This window comes from Squalius cephalus (assembly GCF_949319135.1).
Source record: "Squalius cephalus genome assembly, chromosome: 3".
In the NCBI taxonomy this organism is placed as follows: Eukaryota; Metazoa; Chordata; class Actinopteri; order Cypriniformes; family Leuciscidae; genus Squalius; species Squalius cephalus.
In genome coordinates, this window is record NC_137124.1 from 13,783,440 (window position 1) to 13,808,933 (window position 25,494).

General features: G+C 36.9%; 2 protein-coding genes across 2 annotated transcripts; one reads left to right on the forward strand and one right to left on the reverse strand.

Moving 5' to 3' along the window:
- Positions 1-14,772: 14,772 nt before the first annotated feature.
- Positions 14,773-18,577, reverse strand: mrpl46 (mitochondrial ribosomal protein L46). Its single transcript, XM_079867219.1, has 4 exons — positions 18,290-18,577; positions 16,992-17,193; positions 15,873-16,043; positions 14,773-15,316 (listed from the first exon to the last, which is right to left on the reverse strand). Exons 1-4 carry the CDS (start codon positions 18,527-18,529, stop codon positions 15,069-15,071), a joined length of 861 nt encoding a protein of 286 aa, XP_079723345.1. The 5' UTR covers positions 18,530-18,577; the 3' UTR covers positions 14,773-15,068.
- Positions 18,578-18,804: 227 nt separating this feature from the next.
- Positions 18,805-25,109, forward strand: mrps11 (mitochondrial ribosomal protein S11). The gene is made up of 6 exons (XM_079867222.1): positions 18,805-18,972; positions 19,550-19,666; positions 20,171-20,269; positions 21,206-21,335; positions 22,097-22,162; positions 24,765-25,109. The coding sequence occupies exons 1-6, from the start codon at positions 18,893-18,895 to the stop codon at positions 24,870-24,872; spliced, it is 600 nt and encodes a 199-aa protein (XP_079723348.1). The 5' UTR covers positions 18,805-18,892; the 3' UTR covers positions 24,873-25,109.
- Positions 25,110-25,494: the final 385 nt, after the last annotated feature.

Genomic DNA, 25,494 nt, shown 5'->3' on the forward strand with positions numbered 1-25,494 from the left:
GCATGCATGTGATCGACTTGCTTCGGCCTATCAGATGCTGACATTGTCTGGTCAAGGCACTCTTTATAGCTTCCTGATCATGACATTCCCCCGATTTTGTGAACAGATCAACAAAGGGGAGGCCCAAAACCAAAAGTGCATTATGGGTGTAGATATGTAGCCCTGATTCCATATTTCTACTGCATAACCAAGTTTTATTAAAGCTCTTCTTGCCAGTTGCGCAAGTAAATTGAACTGAATTGTGCAAGCGCCATTTAAAATGCTTTTACTAAAATATCTTGTCAGCTGATCAGGCTTTAACTGAAACTTTAATTCAATAATTTTTATCACACATTTTAAAAGATTCAATCATTCAATTCAAGGCAGTTTTGAATTTCAGCACTAGTTCACATGCAGCCATGATCAAATCTTATTTGGTTTCTTTCACTAAAAGTGTCTGACAAGAATCTGTCATTCTTGTAAACTTTTAATGTAGAGATAAAATAGATAAACATTTTTAAAAAGACATTTGTGATCATGTTAGACATTTGACTGATTATATTTGTGCAGATAAGTGCAGATTATTTAAGGACATCGAGATCACTGCAGAGGTGTGATGCAATTATTATTCAACAAAAGGTAGAACAATCTCATTTTCTCTATTCAATTCACTCATTAGCTTTGATCCACAGGCAATGCCTAGAATCTGTAATTCTCTGTTTATTTCATAAACTGGCCAGGGTGGCATACAGCTGCCATGAGAAAGGTTGATTGCATATATAATACAAAACTTCTCATGAATTGACTCTGATATTATGGACAGCAAACGCATGCAACAAAAAACACAACCCATAATATGTTCCTGCAATGGACTATGGAGCCGAACTGAGCATGATTTGAATGATATTTCATAGATATACGGTCATTAAATATGATTATATAGATATGTCTGTCTCTAATTCTCTCCTATAGTCTCAAAATTGCGTGCATATCCATTGAGACATATCCATTAGTGCACATGCAGGAAAGATGTGTTTAAATGTAAATCACTGAAGATGAAGGAACCAATAGATAGGCAAAGCGATCCATTTTTGTGCCCATCTAGTGTTTAATTAAAAGGCTACAGCAAGCTATTAGCAGTACCAACAATTAGTTCTGTGGATCATGCTTGTAAAGCGCTGCGTACCTATTAGCGAGGTCATTATCGTTGTTCAAAGACCTTTCATTTTATATGACATTTTATTAGCTATAACTAAACCACAAAGAGTAGAGATAAGGACATTATTATGATATTAAATATACTCCTTAAAATTAATTTCTAAAACAACTAAGTGTCTGCTTCGTGATGAAGTAATTATGAATCGTGGGGGGAGAGGACTTTTAAACAAAATGTACTTTTCCCTGGGCTTTCATTTATCAAAACCCTTTCCAGACAGAAAATTCATGGCCATGTCATTATGTAAGAGACAGTGAAGGTTGAGTTGTGCTAGTCTGCAACATTAAGACATGAGATGATAGATGACAGTACAGTATGACAGCATAAACTGTTTGCTCATACCAAAGTCTTGAGGACGATAGATGGTAACCTACAGCGAATATTTTCAGGGGCTGAGACATTTACAACTCGATTTCACAGTCATCTTGCACAATGCAAATTAGAATTTGACATCACGATTAGATAAATAGCTAAATGACAGCACTTTTCTTGCTTTATCAACATTTGATCACAATAAAAGCACCTGGAGTGAGAAAATATATTCCATATATTCCAGAATATAAAATATATTCTAACAAAAATATATTCCACGAAAGTTTTGCTCACGTTCCCATTCAATTATAAAAATGTTATTTCTGAACGTTCCCAATGTCCAGTTTTTTATTTTATTTATTTTTTTATGTTTTTCTTGGTTATACAAATGTTAAGGGAACCTTCTGTTTTATAATTTTGCAAACATAATGGAAATGTTACTTTTACGTACGTAAAAAAAATTTGTAACATTTAAAAAATGTTATCTCCAAATAAAACATTTCAGAAAAGACTGATGTATAAATAACTTTTTTGTGCTAATGTTTTGAGAACATTTTTAAAGACCAGTTAAATCTGAATGAACATTATATTACTGTTACTGGAAGAACATTTGTTCATAACTGAGAGAACCTTGCCAGAACATTCTGAGAACATTCCCTGTTAGTTGGGTAGACCTGTAGGCCTAAAAACCAACGAACATTCTATTAATGTTACTGGAAGAGACAAATAACATTTGTTCATAACTTTGAGAGAACCTTACCAGAACGTTCTGGCTGACAGAACCATCCCTGTTATATATCATTGTATCATTAGAATTTCATAAGTCAGACTACTTGAAAGCAATATCACACCTTTCCTCAACCAGCCACACAATTAATCACCATGTCCATTTATGTGTTACTTATAGCACAATTGTCCATTTATGTGTTACTTATTATGTGTTACTTACAGCACAAATCCCTAACTGAATAATAGTAACAGTGCTAGATTAAGTACAAAACTGTGTTGTATGGGCATTTCCCTGAATGCTTAGAAAAAAACTGTTTTTCCAAGGCTATACTGAACTTTTTCAAACTATTGTAGTGGACAAAAATAAGCTACTGAAGATAGATATCAGTAATGCAACAAACTACAATGTGCAGCAACTTTTACAGTTGTTTATGGTGTAGGAAATCTACGTTCTCTATTGTAGACCTTAGTCTGCTTAACTGTTCTTAAACCACAGTTGTCTCATAAAATTAAAGGGAAAAAAAGTGCAGTACACAACTGGTGCTGAATTGTTCTTTTCAGAACATCTCTTTGCTGGGGTCCAGTTTACCAGCAGAGGTCATAAAACACCTAACAGGGCAATAAAGGTGCAGAGACAAATCTGTGGAGCTCCCAAGTCGTACACAAAAATGGAAGCCTTTATTTAAGTCAGCAGTCATTTTTAATACAATTATGAAACACATTTTCACAGTAATGCTAGTAGCTCTCAAATTATACTCTATAGACAAATGGTTTCCAGTAACCAAAACAGCCTTTATCAGCATTTTTCAATCTGATCAAAACCATTAATGTGAGTGTTTTGCATGCTATTGACTGCATCAGTAAGTCTGTGAGTTTATTAGGTTACGTTAGGTATTTGTAGCAAGTTAATCTTCCCTTCTCTAATGTGTTTGGGTAAGTCTAATGTTCGCTAAAGTGCTGAATTGCTGTTTTCTACTTTAAAGAGAGACATTCAATTGATTACAGATATATTGTGTCGCTACAACTTCAATTAGTGGTTATTTATGTGAGGAGGAAAATATATTTATGGTAGCTGTGTAGATGTTTAGATTAATGGTGGAGTCCAAAGTAGATGTTGTTCTGAATAACAACAAAGTGAAGATAATAATATTTGTGCAATAAACTATAGAGGAATATTAAACAGTGTATATGTCATATAAACCCTGAATGGTCCTCAGAGTCTTCAACAACAAACTGCTCCATTTTTAGTTAAAGCTGGTTGTGCACAAATTGCATTTTACAATACTTGTATATTGTACATTTGGACATAACTAAACCACAAATTGTAAAAACACAGCAGTCAACCGGATCAATGCAACTGTAGTGGTATCACAAGAATAGATGTATTACGCTATGGATTAAGATATGGCTTTGCTTAACCTATTTAGACCATCACAAGTTCCTCCAATCATACTTTGCTGGATTACTGGTAGGCCAACGTGAGATTGAGACAGTTAAACAAGCAAGCAAGCAAAGATTATTTGCTGGTAGTTTGTCGTGATGTAGGGCATTGCATTCTCATTCATGCAGGCAAAACTTTAAGATAAAAGCATGAGCAGCGCATCAGGATCATTACAATAAATGAGGATAAATATGGATACTTACAGATGGAAAGTCCTATTAGGATGTACTAACGTTGTATCTTCGTGGGCGTGGCATTTGTTTCCCATGCTAAACAAAACGCACTGCACTTTGCACATGCCCACGCACATCCTGAACGGTAGATCGCGTTCCCCACGTTAAACAAAAGTAGCGTTAGCAAAATGCGGACCGTTGCGTACTATTGGCTGTCCTGAAACCCAGCAATTTGCACTGCCTGAAGGGGGCGCTATTCAAACGGAACAGTTGTTGAAAATGAAGGCGATCTAGTACGGATGCCCTGCAGGAAAAAACGTACCATTAGCAAATGGCAATTGTGATGTGAGCATGGAACAACAACGCTCAATCATGAATGAAATTCGCATTGAGATTTGGTGGGTGGTTGACGAATAGCTCATTTAACCCATTTAAAATTGCGACCCCGGCAGGACTCGAACCTGCAATCTTCTGATCCGAAGTCAGACGCCTTATCCATTAGGCCACGAGGCCAATGTAGCAAATGTACCTAAATAAAGCTGTAGTTCAAAGGATGAACCCCTTGCATTGTAGCAGTACTTGTTTTCAAATCACTCTGGATGAAAGCTTTACTAAATGAACAGATGTAAATGCAATTAGTGCATTGTATTACCAGATGAAATGAGAATCATAGCCTATACAACCGCCTCCAGCATAACTTCATTGTTTGTTAGTCATGCAGAGTTCTCCACATTTGTGTAATTTATCTGTAGTCTGACAGTATCGTTTTTACAGAGCCTGACTTCTTAATAGCAATACATAACACAGCCTCCTTTTAATAGAGTTGAGACAAATCATTTAGCCTATCTGTGACATGAATGTGACCCATGTAAGTATTGATTCCGCTTTGCAAAAATAAAGATTACTGGTACTTAGGATGCTATGATGACTGCTCTCTAAAGGAGCAGAAAGAAGGATATTATAGATTGGGCTGAATGTAAAATAAAGCAGGTGAGTGCTGTCACTCTACTGAATGCCAATCAGATGCCTCTCACCTGAAGTGAGAGAAGATCATGTAAAGATATCACTGCAGAATTTAGGATGACAGACATAGAGATTTAAGCAGTCAATCCATTAGCCATTCAAATTCAATAAACAACAATAAAATACCATCTAGATTCATAGTATGGTTATGTTCAAATTCTTTAGTAGGCAATATATCAGCAGTGACATTCAGATATGACAAGTTTAACTTATGGGAATGTAACATTTGCGTAATTTCCACTGACTGTAGAGTTACCTCAATCATCTTAAGCAGATAGAGGGTAATGCCAAGCTGTCACTCATCCAGACCATTGGGGTGCTTGTTGATGCTGGTTCCATATGAGGTCAATTTATTACCAATGGATATTTTGCAGTATCTCAGTAAAGTAAAAGTCTTGGTTAATTAGTTTTAAATGTCAGTTAGTTTTAACAGAAATAAAACAACATCCATCCATATGACCTATTCAGAATTATATTCTTGAATAAAAGTATCACAAAGGCAAATTATGAATCTTTTTCAATGATCTCCTTCTCTGCTATAGGAAGCAAATGGACTGTTACATTTTCTGAAGAAATGTGGTGCTTGCTTGCACAAAATAATGTAGGAGTTTGTAGGTAGTTGTCGGGAGTGTCAATGCTGTTACTAAGGTGTTCTGGTTGCTAGGGTGTTGCTGTTCTTGCTGGTTGCTCTGGTGTTGCCAGGTGGTTTCTTAAGTTACTGATTAAAAACAAAAGTGTGAGTTTAATCACATAGACAATTAAAGCGCAACTTTCCAATACATGATTTGAGGTATTATTCATGTCCAAAATTGGTGAAGGATAAAGTTTAATACTTAAAATTAGAGGTTCTGATGAAGCCCTAAAGTAAATATAATATTGATTTTGGCCTTAAAAAGCAAATAAGTGGTCAGTAATTAAAGGCACACTATGTTGTTTTTCGCCACTTGAGGTAATTTATTCAAAACAAAGGCGTAGCCTGATTGATCATGTCCATTAAGTCCGTGAGATCGTAGTGCATCCCATTTGGTTTCAGAAGGGTGCTCACGAGCACCCCCTTTGCGGTCGATATGTGCCCTCGATGCGCACTTTTGCAGAGCCTGCACTGAAGCAACTGAAACTTCCCGACAGTCAAAGCGGCATTACTTCACGAAAGTGCAGACTCATAAGACCGCGAGTGCTTAGGGTGCCATTTGGGACAGGGCCAAAATATAACCGGAAATCGAAGGTAAATCGGCTATGATGTCATTGATAGGCGACGCACGGACACGGTCTGTGTCCTTGTTAAAACTGCTTATTTCTCTGGATTTAAACATTCTTAGAAACATTTGGGATAATGTAATTAAACAAATCAACAAAATATATAACATTGGTCTAGTGCTTTTTGAATATTTTGATCCAAAAATCTTAGTGTGCCTTTAAAGCCATAAACAAAATTAATTCTGTGATTGACATAATCTGAATTTTTTTCGTTTTTAAGATGGACACATAATTGGATCATTAGCTTGTGAAGAAGAAAAAAAAGGAGGAATGCCAGTCCAGTTTTGCCAAATGACAATCTGCCAGAAAGAGATTGTCTATCTTATATTGGGACTATATTATTAATCTATCTGCGGTGAAATGAGGTATGAAATTAAAGAGTGAATGCAAATTTATTCAGACACAAGGCACCACGAGAGATATACAAGTAATATATAAGTGTGACGAAGAGTGTGCAAAGATGCAAATAATACAAAAATCTGTAGCAGTTCACTTTTGTGGTTTAGAATGGACTGTGTTCATACAAGCCCACCACTTCAAGTTTTCCTATTCCACACTCTAGTTTGAAATACTGCTTTCACACCAACTAACTGATGACAAACAGACTGCTATGGAAAGCTCTAGTGTGAAGTGCATATTGATTCATGTCACCTAGAAACAAGACCTAGCGGTTTCACACAACATGATGGAGCAGCGGCTAATAGAACCACACAGCAATCATTCAAATCTATAGCAATCTATTGACTGACTAACGCCACCTAATCGATACTGCCGTATGGGGAAAGACAGAAAACAAGACCACAAAAGAAAAGAAAACATTTAAAAAGGCAGCAAGGAGCACAAATGGTGATTATGCACACATGGGTTTAACACCTCATGCCATCTATATCATGAATGCATTAAGAGAGACAGATCTAATTATGCGATCTCCTTCTAGTGAGAGTGGATTTCTCAAGGACTCCGAGAAATCCTTAGGGAGATGATGATATTGGAGTGAAAAGCGGTTATTAGTGTTATCACTGTAGATTTTTATGGTGATAAAAAATTAGAACTGGACATAAAATTATAGACAGGGTGATGCCAGTAAACTTTCAATTAACCTGTGAAATTGCTTTGGCTGTTTCATGTTCCAATATTTACTGACCTATGACAACAAATCCAACAGCAGTAGTTTGGTAATCACACCTTCAAAGTGGCTGCGCGTGATTCGATTTAGTTTCAGTGGTGCACTATTATAACAAATCATTTCCCACAACTGGAAATGTTGCATAGGTTAGACACACTCTGTGTTTTGATGTCTAATGGTCCATACGAGTATTCATAATATTATCCTGACCATAAAAATGTTTTAAAGTGCCCCTATTATGCTATTTTAAAGTTTCCTAATTTTGTTTTGGAGGTTTACATCCATCAAAGGTCAAAAAAACTTTAATTTTCTAATGATAATATGCATAATATACATTGCACATCACCACATTGTTCAATGATTCTCAGTTCTTCTGCCCTTCGAAGGGAGTAGGGCATAGGGATGCTCACTTACGTTTGGAATCTGCCCTAAATCCCTCCTTTCCGTGAGCTTACACTGCTCTTATTGGCCAGACGGCCCAGTCTTTTGTGATTGGTCTACCGCTTACAGCGTGTGTCGGAAGCCAACGACCATTACCATAACTGTACTTCAGCTCAGGAGGCTTCCTCAGTTATTGTACACACTGTAAAGAAAGTAACAATGACGTTGATTTTACCATACCAATCTGAGCGCGAGTCCGATGATGAAACATTGGAGGAATTAGTTATTTAACCCAAACCTCCATCATAAGGACAACTTGAGCAGGACATTTCTCAATAAGCTACTCAGTTTGAGGTACATTATGAGATATTGCAACTGTAATTCCTCAAAATCAGCTTTAACAAGTGTACATCCATCAACAAACCGATGCGTATATTTCTAATTTATTGCGGTGCACATGCGGGAACTGTATTAACTGTATCAGTAACGGTGCATATGTTAGCCGAACACTATCTTGAATGACTGATGTAACATTAAAGGGGGGGTACAATGGTGTTTCATGTATTCAGAGTTGTTTACAGTGTTAAAGAGATTCTCATGCTAAACATGGCCAGAGTTTAAAAAAAATATTTTGGACGAATAACGGAGAATTTCTGTGCCGAAAATCTTACTTCCGGGTTGGTACAAGTTTCGGCTGTTTTTTTTCGATTGTGGATCTAATGACGTAGACGAGAGTGGAACTCCTTATATGAGCATTTCTCTCGGAAAAGCTCGCCCGCGCACACGTCGACCAGAGGAGAGCGAGACCGCGCACATCAACGCTTCAACAGGAAATCATCGGCAGCGCTGCATAGGTTTTATAAACAAGGCCCAGATCGACGCCGGATTTGCAGATCGTCTAATGCTTATGGAGCAGTCCCAACGATAAAGGTTCACGGTCGTGCGTTGGAACCGCAGCCGGTGAGTAAAACTGCTTCAAATGCCTGTGTGTTGTTAGCTATCGGCGCTCCGTCCACATGGCACGCCTCCAGCCGCTCGTTTTTTTCCGGAAAGACTCGGTACAGCCTATCTTTCTTTTATAAATATAATAAAACTAAAGACTTTTTGGAGATATGAAGGATGCAATACTACTCTATAGGTACTCAAGATTAACATGAGATTGACTGAAACTGAGTGTTCGCGGGACTGAAACAAGTTGTTCGCGGGAAGACGACATAGAACATAGGCGGGCTTTATGCAAATGTATTTTCTAGTGATGTAGAACCGTCACGCAGTAGGATTCAAAACACAAACGACTCATATTGGCGGTTCAGAGTCGAATGTTCTGTTTAGGAGACAATGCCTTTATTTATCGTGCACTTTCGACTTTAAAACTTTGCAGAACCTTTACATTCACAAACGGCTATATGAACACACTGCATGAAAGGGAATATTTGAAAAACCATAGGGGCACTTTAACATTCAAAAGAGCATTTGAGGAGACCACCTTGGAAAACATTCAGGTGTCAGAGTAGGAAGTTGAGAAATGCATTGGTTTTTCTAATGCAATACGTATGTTCCATTAACTGGAGTAAGCTGAAATAACAAACCAAGACAAGTGAACACAATGCATGGCATTAAGTCATTTGTTGTTCAACATGCTAAGTTTTAAATAAGCACATAAGCTATATTTATTTCAACTTAAAAAAATTAGCAATCCAAAAGTAAATACTGTACGATATGGAGCTCAAATAATGAATCAAACCACTTTGATCCAACTTTAGTCTTAAGTTTAAGTGACTCTTGTTGTAGCTGAAAGTAATTTGTTTGTGTTTTTCTTCTTCTGAAATCGCTGACTAATGCACTTCCAAGTTAGTACAAAACGCAAGATGTTAAATTCAAATTCAGTGCAATTTATTATTGGGTCTAATTACTAAATATTCACATAGCCTAAAATGCTTTCTCACTTTACATGCAGAAAGAAAAACACTGTCCTGTTTAGCTTAATGTGTTTGGCTACAGAATAAAGTGTGCATTAACCTTTCATGTGCTTTTTATTTATTTTATTTTTTACTTTTGGTGGAGTGATTGAATAAGGTACGCTCAGCCAAGACAGCCGAGTCATACATAATGTAGCCACATGTGTCTCACTCATTATGCATTTTGTGTTGCACCACAGTGTTTTTGAATGTTAATGTGAATTGTTGAGCATTAATTGATTGATGACCCTCAGCGTCTTTTCCTGGCTTCTATGGCTTAATTTAAACATAACAAACAAGTGCAAACAGTAATTGCTTCATTTGGCAGGCCGGTGTGGAGCAACTGCCTTCAAAAATGCGCATCTATTGTGATTCACAACAAAGCTAATTCCTGCAATTCACTGACACTATTTCAGCTTTTTCAGATGGAAACATTTTAAATATGCCAACACTCCCTCAAAATAGCTTCTGCCATTTACACATTATGGCTAGATTGTCGTGAAAGAAGCTTGAGAGGGAGACGATGAAGTCGTAAATGGTTGGTAGGGTGACAAATCAAGAGCAAATCAAGGGCTTTGCATCAGATGGATGGAGAAAGATAATATCCAGACAATGGGAAATATCCCAAAAGCCATTGTAAAATCTAGTTCTCATCCTAACAGGGACTTCTTCAAACATTCCTAATCCAGCTATTTCACCCAAAGGGATTTCAGTTCAATTTTAGTCTTCACATTGTCTGAATCCGTACCAGGTCAGGGAAGGGGCTCGTTCCCACCCCCCGTCTTCCTTAGCGCTGCCCAAAAGGTGTAATTATGATGGATGGGGCAATTTCCAGAAGCTCTTTTTTTTTTTTTGCCAAGGGGGTCATACCCATCTTGCTTTCTCACCAATGTAATGACTTTTCAAAGGAGCGCACTCACAAAAGTGCATCTGCAGCACAGTGTTTGAGAGCTGACCTGAGGACAGGTTTTGAAAAGCAACAAATAACGGACTATAACTGGTAATGACACCTAATGGCACCTTTTGCTTTGTGCTCAAGGAACCCATATTTAATGACACATTTTAAGTTGTTTTTTTCCCCCGTGAAGGTTATCAAGTGTCAGGTTTTCCTCAAAAGTACAGTAATCCCAGATAGACTCAATGATGGTGATCATGATCTCTGTGTGGAGCTCACCGACTCCTTGTGCATGCAAAACTCTCACTGGCTTATTACAATTAATGGGAAAAGGAATATTTGGACATGTAAACTGATATTTCCTACACACTACAGCAATTAAACAACTGGCTTAAAACCATTTTTTTTGCGTGCCTAAGACTTTTGCACAGTACTGTACGTCACCATGTCACTGAAATGTCAAGCCACACTTTTAATTTCGATTTGATTAATCATTCGCCAGAAGATCCCAGCAAACAGTAGTGTGTCTGTTCTAGAAATGAGTTCTAAACATTAGTGAAATGAATTGATTTTTATTTTTTTGGAAAAAATGTGACAGAAAAAAAAAAGATTTTAAAAAGTATTTTTATGTATACAAAAGTTAACACGTTAAATTAAGACATTAATTAAATGTTTAACATACAGTGTCGTTCAATGGTTTGGGGTTGGTGCAAATTTATTTGGTGCAAAGTTCAAAACAGCATTTGTAACATAAATGTCTTCACCGTGTGTCACTTTGGATCAATTTAATACATCCTTGCTGAGTAAAATTATTAATTTCTTTCAAAATAAACATAGTTCTCTATTTCTCCCCAATATATGTTTAAAAAAAGTTTAACATGGAAAATGTTTTCATCAGGTTTATATATATACTGTATATGTATAATTTGTTTTGGCAATATAAAGCTAATTGTGTAATTTTGGAAACAAGTTGTCTGTGTAATATTGCACATTCTCATACAGTATAAATGAGTCTTTACACATGAAAACGAAATATATATATTAAGAAGAGATCTCCCACAAAGGGGTTTCATGGTATATAATAAAAGCATAGTCTTATAGACCAATAGACTTTTTGCCTGTTCAATTAAGCTGGCTTTTGTGGATTAAAAAGAAAAAGAAAAAAGAAAGCTAATGGAAACAGTGTTAGGTTAACTGGTGTTAAATTTCTCCCGTGGGACTTTATTCCTTACAATCAAAGATTTTGCATTGTTCTCTGCATTATAAATGCTCGATTGATTCTTGGCTTTGTTTTTAAGTGGCAGTCATTCACTTTAATTTGAAATGGGACTTGGTGTCTAACAACAAACAAACAGATGAGAGGAAAAAAAGTGCATGTCTAAAATCAATTCTAATATTGTCAGAGAGTGTTTAATCCTCGATATGACAAAGCACCGTGATAGAGGTGTGAGACATGAGCGAGGACAAAACATGCTGATCAGCTAATTGTGGTACATACCCTCAATAACCTCAACTGATCTCATACAGCTGAGCTCAGCGCTTCAGGTCTTTAAAGGGAGGGAAGGTTCATACTTGCACCCATTTATTGCTTTCCCGGTTCCATTTAGATGTCTCTTAAGACCTCTGAGCCCCTGTTTTAACCTTCAATTATAAATTAGGTTGTTGAGGTAAAGCGTGTTTATGAGCTAAATGTGGCCAATTTAATTTGAAATGGGAGTTGGGCTGAAATGTCTTCCCAGCAAACATGCATAATGTTCTTTTTCTCACCGTTATTAGGTTAGACACTCGAGTACGCTTAGGTGCAGAAAGCATATGTGAACTAATAAACCTAGAACAAAATGGCAATATCTGAAATAATGGTAGACTTGAGATACAGTGCCTATACATAAAATACTTTTTCATGTTTTGTTGCTTTACAGCAATGAATCACAGTGGACTTCTTTTGGCTTTTGTTTTTGACACTGATCAACAGAAAAAGATTCTATAAAGGGATTTAAAATAAAACAAAAAAATGTATCTAAATGATTTCATAAATATCCACCCCCTTTAACATGACACCTAAATAGAGATAAATCTAATTAATAGTTAAATCGCTAGTGTATATAGTAAAAGAGTTTCAATTGATTGTATAAAAACAACTGGAAGATCCAACTTCTGATGAGTCAATTTTGTGGCAGAATTGACATCATTAAAGCAACAAAACACTCCAAGCAATTCAGCGGAAAAGTAATTGAAAAGCACAAGTCCAGACAAGTCCGGGGATGGCTAGAAGAAGACTTCAAGAAGTCATTGAATATCCCTTGGTGTATAGTTAAATCAATAATTAAGTAATGGAAAGAGCACAGCACTGCTGTAAATCTACCTATAGAGCTGGCTGTCCTCAAAAACCAAGTGCATGTGTTAACAGGAAGGTCACCAAGAGCCAGCTGAAAGAGATGTCTGAAGAGACCAAAATGAAGCTTTCTGGCCATCAAACAAAATCCATATAGCCAAACACTACACAGCTTCTGTGAAGCATGATGAAGGCAGTCTCATGCTGTTGGGATGCTTTTTATCTTGTGTTCTGGTCACTTTGACCCAGAGCGAATCTAGTTATTTTTGTACTTTATTTATTTTTTATTTTCTCACCACCTTGTTACACTTGCAGTGTTTGCGGTCAAACGTGAGTGGCCTACGGCCGGCAAATTGCTTTTAAATCTCTCATTATGCTATATTACGTCCAAACATTGGAGTCAATCTTTTTGTCAACTTGTTTTCTTTCAATTAGCACAGGTTTTGTATCTTTTTTTGGAACTGACTGATCGTAGGCCTCATTAATCTTAGCTTATGCAAAAAAAAAAAAAAAAAAAAAAAAAAGTGCATAAACTCAGATCAATTACTATCAATCAGCACCTATGTCAATCAGTTCCAAAAAGATATCCAAAACCTGTGATAATTGAAAGAAAACAAGTTGACAAAAAGAATGAATGCAATATTTGGCATAATATTGCATAATGAGAGCTTTACAAGCAGTTTTTAAAGGCCGGAACTGCAATTTAGGGAAAGGATTTTCAGCCCAGCTCAAGGGCTAGATAGAGCAACTCAGTCCCCAGGACCCACTTCCCAGAATGTTTTAGATATTTCCCTATTCAACACACTAAGAAGCTGATGAACTGAATCAGGTCTTTTAATTAGTGAGATGGGTACAATTTTCTGGGAGGTGAGTCCCCAGGACTGGAGTTGAAAAACACTAGCAAGTCCTTGAAGTCTTGTGAGGGTTTAAAAGCCACAAAATACAAGTAAATCCTGTATGAAAACTGCAAGACTGCATGTGACTTGGGAGATTTGCTTTCCAACCAAACAATGCCTCAAAACTACACAGGAATTAATATGAATTAATATCCTGGAGTGGCCAGATCAATCTCAATCCAATTTAGAATTTATCGATAGGAAAATAGCAGTTTTGCAGAAAGAAGCATTCAGTTTGCAGTTTGGGAAAAAAATGATGTAGAAACATTGCAGTGGTCAGTGAAAGGTATCCACATAAACTCAAGGCTGAAATTGCTGTCATCTAACTAATGCTGAGTTGAAGGGGGTGAATACTTATGCAAATTATTATTAATTTGAACATGAAAGAATATTTCTCTGTTGATCAACGACAAAAAGAATTAGGGAGTGTTGCCTACAGCTTTGGTGTAAAGACCACATCTTGTGAGGACCATGACTCCTAATCTCACAAAAATTGTCAAGTAACATGTGGTTCATACCCCTCCACCCTAAGAAATGTGTCACTTAAATCTTATAAAAACTGGCTCCTTTCTCAAGTATGTGCTCTTTAAAAAGTCCCTCACCGCACAGCCCACATAGCTGCACTATTAATGAAGAATTCTGAAAGTAACTTCTCCAAATTCCAAAACACTGGCAGAAATGAAAGTCTACTGCCAATTTTTAGAGACCTACATAATCAAGGTGCCTAAATAATTCATAGGATTACTAATCCCCACTTCCACCAGCGCAGCACAAAAGTCAATGACTATTTGACAGCTGAGCAAGAGAAAGACATAAAAGTGCATAAGAGAAATCCCAAGTACAAGGCATTTAAATTTGACAAGAACGATATATACCGACCAAAAGCATAATTGGATATCCTTTTTTTAAAAAGAGGGAAGGGGGTCCCACTGGATGATCTGTGTCCACTATTATTTGTCCATCTACTGCCCTCAAGTGGTAGTACTTTAAAAGACAAAATATGTGCACTGATATAGAAACGAAAGTGTAAGGAAAGGCACACAATATAATGTTCACCCTGCTGAAAACATGATTTCATGCCACAATTTGCAAATACATAAAACAATGAGATCACATGCTATGAAATGGACCCTTTTTAATATTGCATACACTGTCACAGAGGTTTCCATTTACCAAGCAAGATAAATAAATATACAGATACAGGGCAGGTGACAACATACAAGTGTATGGGACATACTGTATAACCCCTATAAACATTGCTCATATTGTTAGATTCCATCATCAGATTGAAAAAATCCTTATATTCCTAACATCCTAACGTATTCTCCATTATGTCCGTTTCTTCCCATATTACAGAGCCATAATGAAGCGTCTGACTTGTTTCAGGTACTCTGGTTTCAGGAAGTCCTGGAGTTCATCCTTTTTTACCCAGGCAAATGAATTCTTCTCCAGGGGTAAGTGCTTATGGCTGGAAAGCACAGCTTTGAAGAAGAACACTTTGGCTCCAACACTGCCCTCTTTCTGAATGTCCTTTGGGTATTTGTATTTGTAAAATCCACAGGGTGCATTACCAAGGAAAGTAGCCTTCAGATCAGCACCTACAGAAGTCAATTTAAACAGAAGGCTAATAATTTAACCTGCAGCACATTCAATTTATGAATTACAGTCTTGTCATATCATCGCTTTCAGGCTGAATTTTCCTGATATCACAATTTAGTGCATAAAAAATATTTTCAAAAGTACAAACCGTACTGAGCTTTTCTTTAACCAGTGATTAAGCGGTTAAAAGGCTGCCATCTAATGATTCCAGTTGTTAAGATTTTTGATTTTCAGATCCTGTTAAAGGAATAGTTCACTTAAAAATGTAAATTCTGTCATTTACTCACCCCCAAGTTGTTGTAAACCTGTATGAATTTCTTTCTTCTGCTGAACACAAAGGCAGATATTTTGAAGAATGTCGGTAACCAGACAGTTGATGGGGTCCAATATCTTCTTTTGTGTTCAGCAGAAGAAAGAAATTCATACAGGTTTGAAACAACTTGAGGGTGAGTAAATAATAACAGAATTTTCATTTTTAAGTGAACTACTCCTTTAAAGCTGTGAAAACAGACCTACCTGAAGCCATCTAAATGGATATTACCATAGAAATCTTACCTGGAAGACTTGCAAGGGCACGTTCGGCTGTCTGTCGAAGTGTCTCTCCCATCTGCCACTGTATTTGAGGCAGGAGCCAAAGCTTTTGACTGCCAACATCCTTCTTCACCAGCAATATGAGACTGTCTGCTAAACAACGCTCTGAAGAACTCACGTCTTTCTGGTCATTACCTGTAGAGTAATTCATTGAGAGATGAATTCAACATGCTTAAAGTCCCCCTGTGGTGAAAATCAAGCTTTTAATGTTGTGTATATGTCTGTGTGGTGTTTTTAATAAGTTTTAGGACAAACCATGTGCAAATGCATAAGTCAACAACATTGCTGAGTATTTTCTCCTTAAAACTGCAGTGAACCAAAGACAGTCTAAAAACGCTGTTTGAAATCGCTGGTGTTTCTGACGTGTCACGTCACAAACTACGTTGTAACCAATCACATCAGCGAGTGGATCTCTGAGCTGGTGTGAGTGAGTGGAGGCGGGGCTAATTTGCATCTTCATAGAACCATGTATACTAAATGAGGCAAGGTTGTAGAGTTACATTCAAACTATTTTAAAGCATGAAGATTTTTTGGTTCAAGAAAAAAAAAAACGTTTAAATATGTCCTTTTGGTGGAAGAAATTATTGACTACAGGGGGACTTTAATTAATCTGAAATGTCTTTAAAACAAGACTAATGTCAAAGCAACAACTTAAAGTCACCATTAAATCGTAATTGACAATTCTTGTTTTTTATGGAATTATTATAAATTAATTATCCGCGCACATCAATATTTCATATTATAATCCATGTGCTCTAGAAATCTTTAATCAAAATAGCTTCCCCTCCCTCTTGCAGGAACATCTCTTCTCTTCTCTAATAATGCGTTTACTGGTGCGAAGGGGGGGCAAAATGTCACTCACATGAGATCACAGCATTGCAGCAAAACACAATCAATCGAATCAATTCCTGATGGACACAATCAAGTTCCGCCTTATATTTTTTATTGTTCGAGAAGACTTTTTACTCGGATATACGTCATTATTGGGAAGACAAGACTATCAGACCTCTCGTTTCATGCCGACTGACTCTATGAGGACACCGTAAAAAAAAAAAAAAAGGTGACTTTTGGCTGATTGCTCACCTTGTGACCTCAGAGCTGGTTGAAATTCCTTCAGTTTCTGTTCCCAAATATCCTCCAGATCTTGGGCTGTAACGATTTCTTTGTCTCTGTAATCCTCCTCCTCATCTGAATCATAATCTTCTTCTTGTTTCCGACTCATCCGTGCAGCATCATCCAGGAGCTTCAACTCATGGTCCGCAAGCAGACTTCTCTCGAACTCCATCTGAAACAATAAACAATCCTATATGAGATGTGTTTGACAGGTGGCTCGTGGCACGCAGATTTATGGATGCACAGCATTATTAGGGTATGCATGCATACTAAAAAATAGATAGACAGCCTCAAAATATGCTACATACACAGCATAATAAAATTAGAAAAAGAAGAGAAAATATACACACAGTACCGGTCAAAAGTTTGGAAACATTACTATTTTTAATGCTTTTAAAAGAAGTCTCTTATGCTCATCAAGCCTCCATTTATTTAATAAATTATGAAATATTATAACAATTAAAATAATTGTTTTCTATTTTAATACACTTTAAAATATTATTTATTTCTGTGATGCAAAGCTGAATTTTGATCAGCCAATACTCCAGTCTTCAGTGTCACATAAATCCTTCAAAAAATCATGCTGATTTATTATCAATGTTGGAAACAATTGTGCCGCTTTCAAAAAAAATGTATAACCTGTCATACTTTTTTCAGGATTCTTTGATGCATATAAAATAAAAAAAATAACAGTATTTATTTAAAATATAAATCTTTTGTAATAAAGATTTCTACCGTTAAAAGGTTTAGGGTATGTCATTTTTTTCTTTCTTTTTTTTTTTCAAAGAAATGAATACTTTTATTCAGCAAGGATGTGTGTGTTAAATTGATTAAGTGATAGTAAAGATTTATTGTTAGAAAAGATTTATATTTTAAATAAATTATTTTTAACTTTTTATTCATCAATGAATCCTGAAAATCACAGGTTCAAAAAAAATATCAACACAACTGTTTTCAACATTGATAATAACAGTATCAAACCAGCATAGACACTGAAGACTGGAGTAATTGCTGATGAAAATGGTTCACAGTTTTTTCTATTATTTTTTTCTGTATTTTTGATCAAATAAATGCATGCTTGATGAGCATAAGTAACTTTCAAAAACAATAAAAATAGTAATGTTCCCAAACTTTTGACCGGTACTGTACATAGTGCCACAATACATACATTGTACCACGTCCAAAAATATGGTACGAGCATGGTGTATTTAAAATAATAATAAAACAACAATAATACTAGTTTCATGTGCATACTGATTCTTTCGTACCTTATTCATAAGCTCCATGAACTCCTCCTCTATGGGGCTCCTGTCTTGAGAGACCACAGGCAGCCTCTGCACACATACAGCTCCATGCAGCGCCCACGGAGATGCAGCACCCGCAGTTTTGACATTTTGCGCAGACCACTGTTGACTAGTGTACGAAACATTTCGCACCCCTCTGTTTGATGTAGTTGTAGTTATTATCCTCCAGAACGGTCGATAAACTCTAGTGAAGGGCGCCGCCATGTTGACCACACGTGTTCCCGAGGTGCTTTGCGGAGTTTGCGAAATAGACGCCACTATTTCTAAAATAGGGGGAATCGATTTTTGAAAAACAAACGTTTGGCGGTATTTACTAAAGAAAATGAAAATACTATAGTTCAATCATGAAATACTATTGTAGTTAACATAATACAAAATACTTTACTACGTTTAAAATCGCATTCGATACGTTGGCGTCTAAAATATAAGTGAAACACCCCTCTGAAAAATAGTGTAATTGTGACGCTCCTATTACACACGCACTACGCGACCCTCAACGTCCGCAAAGCAACTAAAGTCATGCATGTCTGTGTTCGTGAATAAACTGCATAATTTAAAACTCACATTATGTATCTTAGGGTATATAGCCTCGTTCGAGGTTCGTGCCAGCAGCTTTTTGAGGGCTTAAATTCATCTGGACGGTTAATGTAAGTGGCTTATGTGGTTGGATAAGCAGCACATCTGATCAAGTGTTTTTATTTGTGTAACGTTAATAGACAAATATTCTCTATAATTTCGTTTTATTTGAGTTACTTTAATAATGCATACACTGTCATAACAAATTTTGCCATGATAGTACCCTGGTTATGGTACCATGCATGGTATGTCTTTTAGGACATTACTACCATGTTTTGGATAAGGTAACTTACTGTGGTACTTTTTTTTTTTTTTAAACGACACAACGAACATGTGATGATGCCTTTTTGATAACACCATGGTTTCTTGGACATGTGCTAAGCTAGTAAAATGTTGTTGTTGTTTACATCTAACATGATTATACAGTGGTATTGTTTGAGTGTAAGTACAAGGGTACGGTACCATATTCACTAAAAGTGAAAAGCTTGGACACACATACTCATTCTTTATTATTACTACTAATTTCTACATTTTACAATAAAAATGAAGTCACCTTTTGATGTTGTGACTTTTTGTCTGGATTCCAGCTCTGCACAATCTGGACATATGTTGTTACTAAAGGGTCTAATTGGTTGTTTTCTCATGCAGTGGTGGAAATGTGGGGTTTCAGCGTCTGTTGTCATGCAGCGCCATCCGATTACAAGAGCCTGATGCCAAACCAGTGGAAACCCGGAGCCCATCAGCACCAGTCAAACGATTGAAAGAGTAAGACACAGAAACACTGACAGTCATTTCAGCACACCTGCTTTCAAAAATAGCTTTAACCCTGGTGCTCACAAACTTCAGATCAGAATCATTGCATAAATGAACCACTGAGATTTCTTATCCCAAAACATTTGAATGAATGGTAGTGCATCATGGTTTTCACAGACATATTAAGCATCTATATTCAAATATATTCAAACATTATTGAAAATTTGTTAAAGATTTTGTAAGCATATTGCGTTGTTGTGTTTGGAGTCAATAGTTTTATTTGTGATAACGCTATGTTGAAATAGTAAACGTAGTAGTAAATGTTGAAATGAACATTAACTAAGATTAATAAATCCTGTAGAAGTATTGTTAATTCTTAGTTCATATTAACTAAAAGTAGTTAACTAATGAAACCTTATTGTTAAGTGTTATGATAGATAGATAGATAGATAGATAGATATTAGATTTTATGGGAAAATGTTTGTCATTTTTTGTTTATTGCTCTTCCCCATTTAGCTTCTTCCCTCCATTTCCGGGTCAGGAAAGCTCCCTGACATGGGACAGCAAGAAGTTCGAAGAGTTGCCGATCGCACACATAAAAGCCACATATAACAAGTAAGTTGCCTGACAAAATTAAATAGTCGTGACTCGTGATTGACAAATGGAAATGGAATTAGTTTGGCTGCTGTTTGCATGCGGCTATAGCATAAACTTATATCAGCTCTTAATTATGATTGTTCATTTATCCATGTGTGTGGGTCAAAGTGTTTTTGTTGCATATCATGCCCTAACATCATGCAGTTCAGTTTTGATGCATGTTAAATGAAATTACGGTATTTACTGTGCTCATCTCAGGGCTACAGATGTTCATAGGTGCAGTCTGCATTATAATTGTTATTTATACCTATTACTGCATGTTTACTTAACTCACCCCACACACACAAACTTAAAGGGGGGGTGAAATGCTCATCCACGGGAACTTCATCCACGGGTTCCTTAACGCTGGGTTCTTTGGGAATCTGTGCAGGGTTGTCTTGCCCTGGCAACCAAAAACACACTTCTTTGGTGACATTGACTTCCCAAAAGCCGGGCAGGGCGCTTTGATGGCAAACTGCTTTCGCTCTCTTGCTCTGGTCTACGGTTGCGCGCGCGCCCGCGATCTTACCGGAGAAGTGCCCTTAGGACCCATATAAGGAAATTCCGTTATATCTGACGTCACACATGCCCATACTCGAAAAAAACTTTCCGAAACTTGTGACAAACCGGAAGGACAATTTTTGGAACAGAAATACTCCTTCAAACGTACAATTTAATTTTTGAAACTTTGTCCATGTTTAGCATGGGAATCCAACTCTTTAACAGTGTAAAAAACTCAGTATGCATGAAATAGCATTTCACCCCCCCTTTAATAACTGATGCATGCCTGAGTGCTCAACCTGTGATTTGTCCTCTATCTCTCCAAAATACTTGGCTTTTATAGTCAGGAGTCCATGAAACTGCAGGCTGACAACATATCGCTGACTCTCTTTTGTCCTTAATTTCTTTCTCAAGCACACATATCCAGGTCACAGATAGCGCTGGTGAGTACATGGTCCGAACCTCGTGTGGATCAGAGGGCTTCAAGAATGTGAAGAAATCCACTCCTATTGCAGCACAGACCGCTGGGATTTCAGCTGCTGCAGTAAGATGGACAAAATGATTGTTTCAGAAGGATTAAAGAATACTTTTAATTTGTGTTGTGCATCTTTTTGTCACAATACCAGTCTGTAATTTGGATGTTGTCCACTTGATGGCAGCACATTTCTTTATAGTAATTTACCACACCCTGCTTAGTAATTAAGGTTTCTTTAGGTTGTGTTGGGCTGGTTTTGCTGCTTGATTTCGAATATTTATTTTAAAGTCACGCTGCAAATGTAATGTAATATTAGAAACAGGATCAGTCAAAAACATAATTAGAAGATAAAGGACTTATAAATTTTTTTTTTTTTTGTTAAATGTGAAAGTCTTACGTGTGTTTAAGTATCCTCGTTTTTTTTGGGGTTTTTTTTTATTGGTTCTTGCTCGAGAATATCAGCGGTAAATTTATTGACTGTTGCAGTGACGTTTATGCTGTTAAACGAGAAATTGAAAATAGCATTTCAAATCTTCCATTTCATGTTTATACTTCTCTTCAGTTACTTCCACGCTATTTGTTTGTAATTTCATCAGCGTGTGCCATGAAGAGTCTAATGGCAACCCTGAGTCACAGCAGGCTGTATAATCAGTATATGACTTCTCACTGATGACCATTCATTTGCTGTATGGACACAAGCATTATGATCTAAATTAGTAGTTTCGGACAGACCTCAGATTCTAGGCTCCTGCAGTTTTGTGTTTCCTCAGTGATTGATTAGTTTTTATTATGCTAAATGATCTAAATGTATGTATGTTTGTCTTGAGCAGAAGGCGAGGGCGAAGGGGGTCACCTACGTCCGTGTGCTGGTGAAAGGACTCGGTCCAGGGCGCATGGTGAGTAGCTTACTAAGGCCTTACTTAACAAATATAAAGATTTACAGCAAAAAGCTCCCCTAAAAAATGGATCCTTATTAGTTCCTTGTAGATTCAACTAGATTATAGTTGAGAACTGCTAGGGAATATTACTTACTCTAATATTAGTTACTGTGATATTTGCCATTGATTGCAATAAGACTTTCAAATCACAATTTGTCTGTAACAGTGTGAAATCCAAAGTGAATCCTTTGCACATTTGAAAAAAAAAAAAAGTTGACATTTTAGAGGCCTGAGCAGTATGTAGAGACCAAAATATCATTAAGACTTAGTGGAGCTCTTCTGAATTGTGAACCACCCAGAACACCCAACTGCACAGGAACACAGAAAAGTGTCATAGCAGCGACTTTTGCACAGACAGTCACATTTTCTTAAAGAAGACCTATTATGACCCTTTTACAAAGTCTTGATTTTGCTTTTGGGGTCTACTAGAATAAGTTTTCATACTGGAATGTTAAAAAAACATATCTTTCACATATTTTACATTGTTGCAGCACCTCTCTTCCTAGTCTGTCAGTAACGCTCTGGGGTGCGTTTCCTGAACAACGACGTAACTCGCTGCTTAACTGCCATAGAACGATGCATCGTTGAAGAAATCAACTAGCTAGTCACGATTGTTTCCCGAAACTGTATTGTCGCAAAGTGGTCATTCAACCACGTTGGTTTATGATGTCACGCACATGGTGGAGTAATAACTTCTTTTAATGAATCTGTTTGAGATCGAATTAACGGTAGATGTTTTGCTATAAATTATACAGACATGGCATCTGAGGACTATTTCTCATTTTTCTCAGTTATTTTGCTTTATTTCCAGATTCAATCATAGGCTCATTCTTATAGTAGAGCACGTTCGCACATGCGCACTCTTCAAAAACGCTGCTTTAAATCTCATGATAAACTAAAAGACGTAACTGGCATTTGTATGTATTCTAAATAAAAGACACGGGTTGTACTGAATGTCAGCTTGCTTATTTTGCTCAAGATGAGGATTTATTAAGTCCACATGTCATGCAAACTAGAAACAATGCTTCTAACCACAGGTCAAGAGCTGTCGTTCCAACCACACAACTTTGCGATGCTGTTTGCGAATGTTCGTTAGAAGGATGGTTTCGGGAAACACTGACTCATTGAACTATGCTGATAATGACGGAACTTGCGAACATAGTTGGCTAACGATGCTTTTGGGAAACGCACCCCTGTTTAGTTCATGTCTAAATGAAGACGACTCCTTCCAAAAAGCAAAATGTGCTCTGGTTGGTTGGCCGGATCAGTGCGTTGTGATTGGTCAACCACTTTGAGACTGTTTTAGAAATGTTATACCCCTTCCCATAACTATACATTAGATCCGGAGTGGAAAAAACATCGTCTCTTGGACATGGCAACAACACATCTTTATTTTGCATGTATGTATTTGGAATTATTTACATGAGTAATGTATGTTCCCGGAAGAAAACTCAAGACTGCAATTGAGGCATTTCAGGGAGTTCAGAAACAGTGTTTACTGATATACAAGAATAACTCCCTTTGGAGTGACTTTGTGCTTTGTAACTTTGCAGATTTTCATGCTCAAACAGCAACATTACACACTAAAGAAAGTTTAAAATGTAAAAAAAAGCTTAATAAGTCCTCTTTAAGAAGTAATTTAAATCTGTATACCACCTGATCCTTTCAGTAGTATGGCAGCAATGATTATTTATTATTCTCTGTATGTGCCCATATGGAAAGGCAACAGTTGTGCGTGCTGACTATTCAATCAATACTCTGAAACTGACCGATGATGAGTTCTGTGAGCTCAGCGGCGGTCTGCATGCTCTTACTCTGAGCCGGGTGGGAGAACATTAAGGCTGGGTGAGAATCTAATGAGCCCCTCCAGAGCAGCAGGCAACAGGGGGCTTTTAAGACTCGCATTACTCTTACCTACCCTTGGTTTTTTTCTCAGTCAGAAGCTTCCAGACTAAGTTGCATTTAAGCAGATGGAGATTGGGCACACATAAATCAATGCAAAGCCACCGACTGCAGTGCTAACAAATTACTAAATAGGCACGCCAAGGTAAATACTTGTGCTTGTTGTAGCAAAAATAGATTGGATTCAACATCGATGTTGAAGTTCTCGCTAGTAGTTTTGTTCTTGTTGTGGCTGGTAAATAGCTGAATATACTCTAGACTATTCTGTCTAATTAAATTAAAATTAAAACCCTGAAAGCTAAAATCGAACATTTCAAATGCTACAATTGAATTCAGGCATCACAACATTACAGTGCACAGTTTGAAAAAAAATCAATATTTGTTTTCAGATTTGCTAAAGATTACAATTAACAGTTTGTTACATCCTCCAATATTAGATACGGTGCAGATATATAAGCATCCCTTATAGAAAAATTCCACTACCTTTATTTTTGGCTACATCGGCAGCTTTCACAAATAAAGCTCAAGGACTCATTGGATAATTTTGTCATTGAATTCACGTCTGTTCCACACATGTCTCGTCTAGAAAGAGTGTATTTCTGTGAACTGTCTCTCGTAGCTGACTTGGCCTGCATTGATTTTGCTCCCCCGTGTGTAGTCTGCCATTAAAGGGTTAACCATGGGAGGACTAGAGGTTGTTTCCATCACCGACAACACCCCAGTGCCGCACAATGGCTGTCGCCCTCGCAAAGCACGAAGGATGTGAGGAGGAAGAAACCCCTTGTACCCTGAAGTCTTGTTTGTCTTTCTCTCTGCATTATCTTTGACCATCCAGTCTGAATAGAGAGGTTGAATGTGGAATTAATTCAGGTCAACGCTGTTTGAGAGTTGAATGCGGAATTGAGAGCAATGTTTTTCTTTTTCTTTTTTGCAGCTGCAGTGCTGTTAATATGTTATTTACATTTTTGATAATAATTAAAGTGTAAAGATGTCACTCACCATGTCTGTTTTCGTTCTTATTAGTACATGGACGGCTTTCAGCTTTGCATGGCTGCATTGTTTAAAATGCAACCCTGGGATTCAAAATCTAAATTAAACCAAGAAATAAACAAAGTGACAGTGATCATGCTGGATAGCATGGATCATCAGGTTTTGAATATGTGAAGTTCATGCAGCTTGATCACTGCTGTCGTTAAATTAAAAAGGGAACAAAAATACTAAGTTATGCTTTATTTATTTTTTAAATCATCCTTTCCCTTACATTGGTATGCTGATAATAAACAATACAAATATAAATAAAAAGAGAATTGTATTAAATTAGAAAAAGTTGAACCATTTTCTCTTGTGGTTTCAGACGTTTTGTCCCCACTGTATTTTGTGTTTAAGTT

Coding starts and splice junctions, on each gene's coding strand:
- mrpl46 (XM_079867219.1), bottom strand. CDS start 18,529: ATGGCGGCGCCCTTCACTAGAGTTTATCGACCGTTCTGGAGGATAATA. Junction 17,194..18,289: donor TCATGGAGCTTATGAATAAG/GTACGAAAGAAT, acceptor TTATTGTTTCAG/ATGGAGTTCGAGAGAAGTCT. Junction 16,044..16,991: donor ACCAGCTCTGAGGTCACAAG/GTGAGCAATCAG, acceptor ATTACTCTACAG/GTAATGACCAGAAAGACGTG.
- mrps11 (XM_079867222.1), top strand. CDS start 18,893: ATGTATCTTAGGGTATATAGCCTCGTTCGAGGTTCGTGCCAGCAGCTT. Junction 18,973..19,549: donor AATTCATCTGGACGGTTAAT/GTAAGTGGCTTA, acceptor TTTCTCATGCAG/TGGTGGAAATGTGGGGTTTC. Junction 21,336..22,096: donor CTGGGATTTCAGCTGCTGCA/GTAAGATGGACA, acceptor TGTCTTGAGCAG/AAGGCGAGGGCGAAGGGGGT.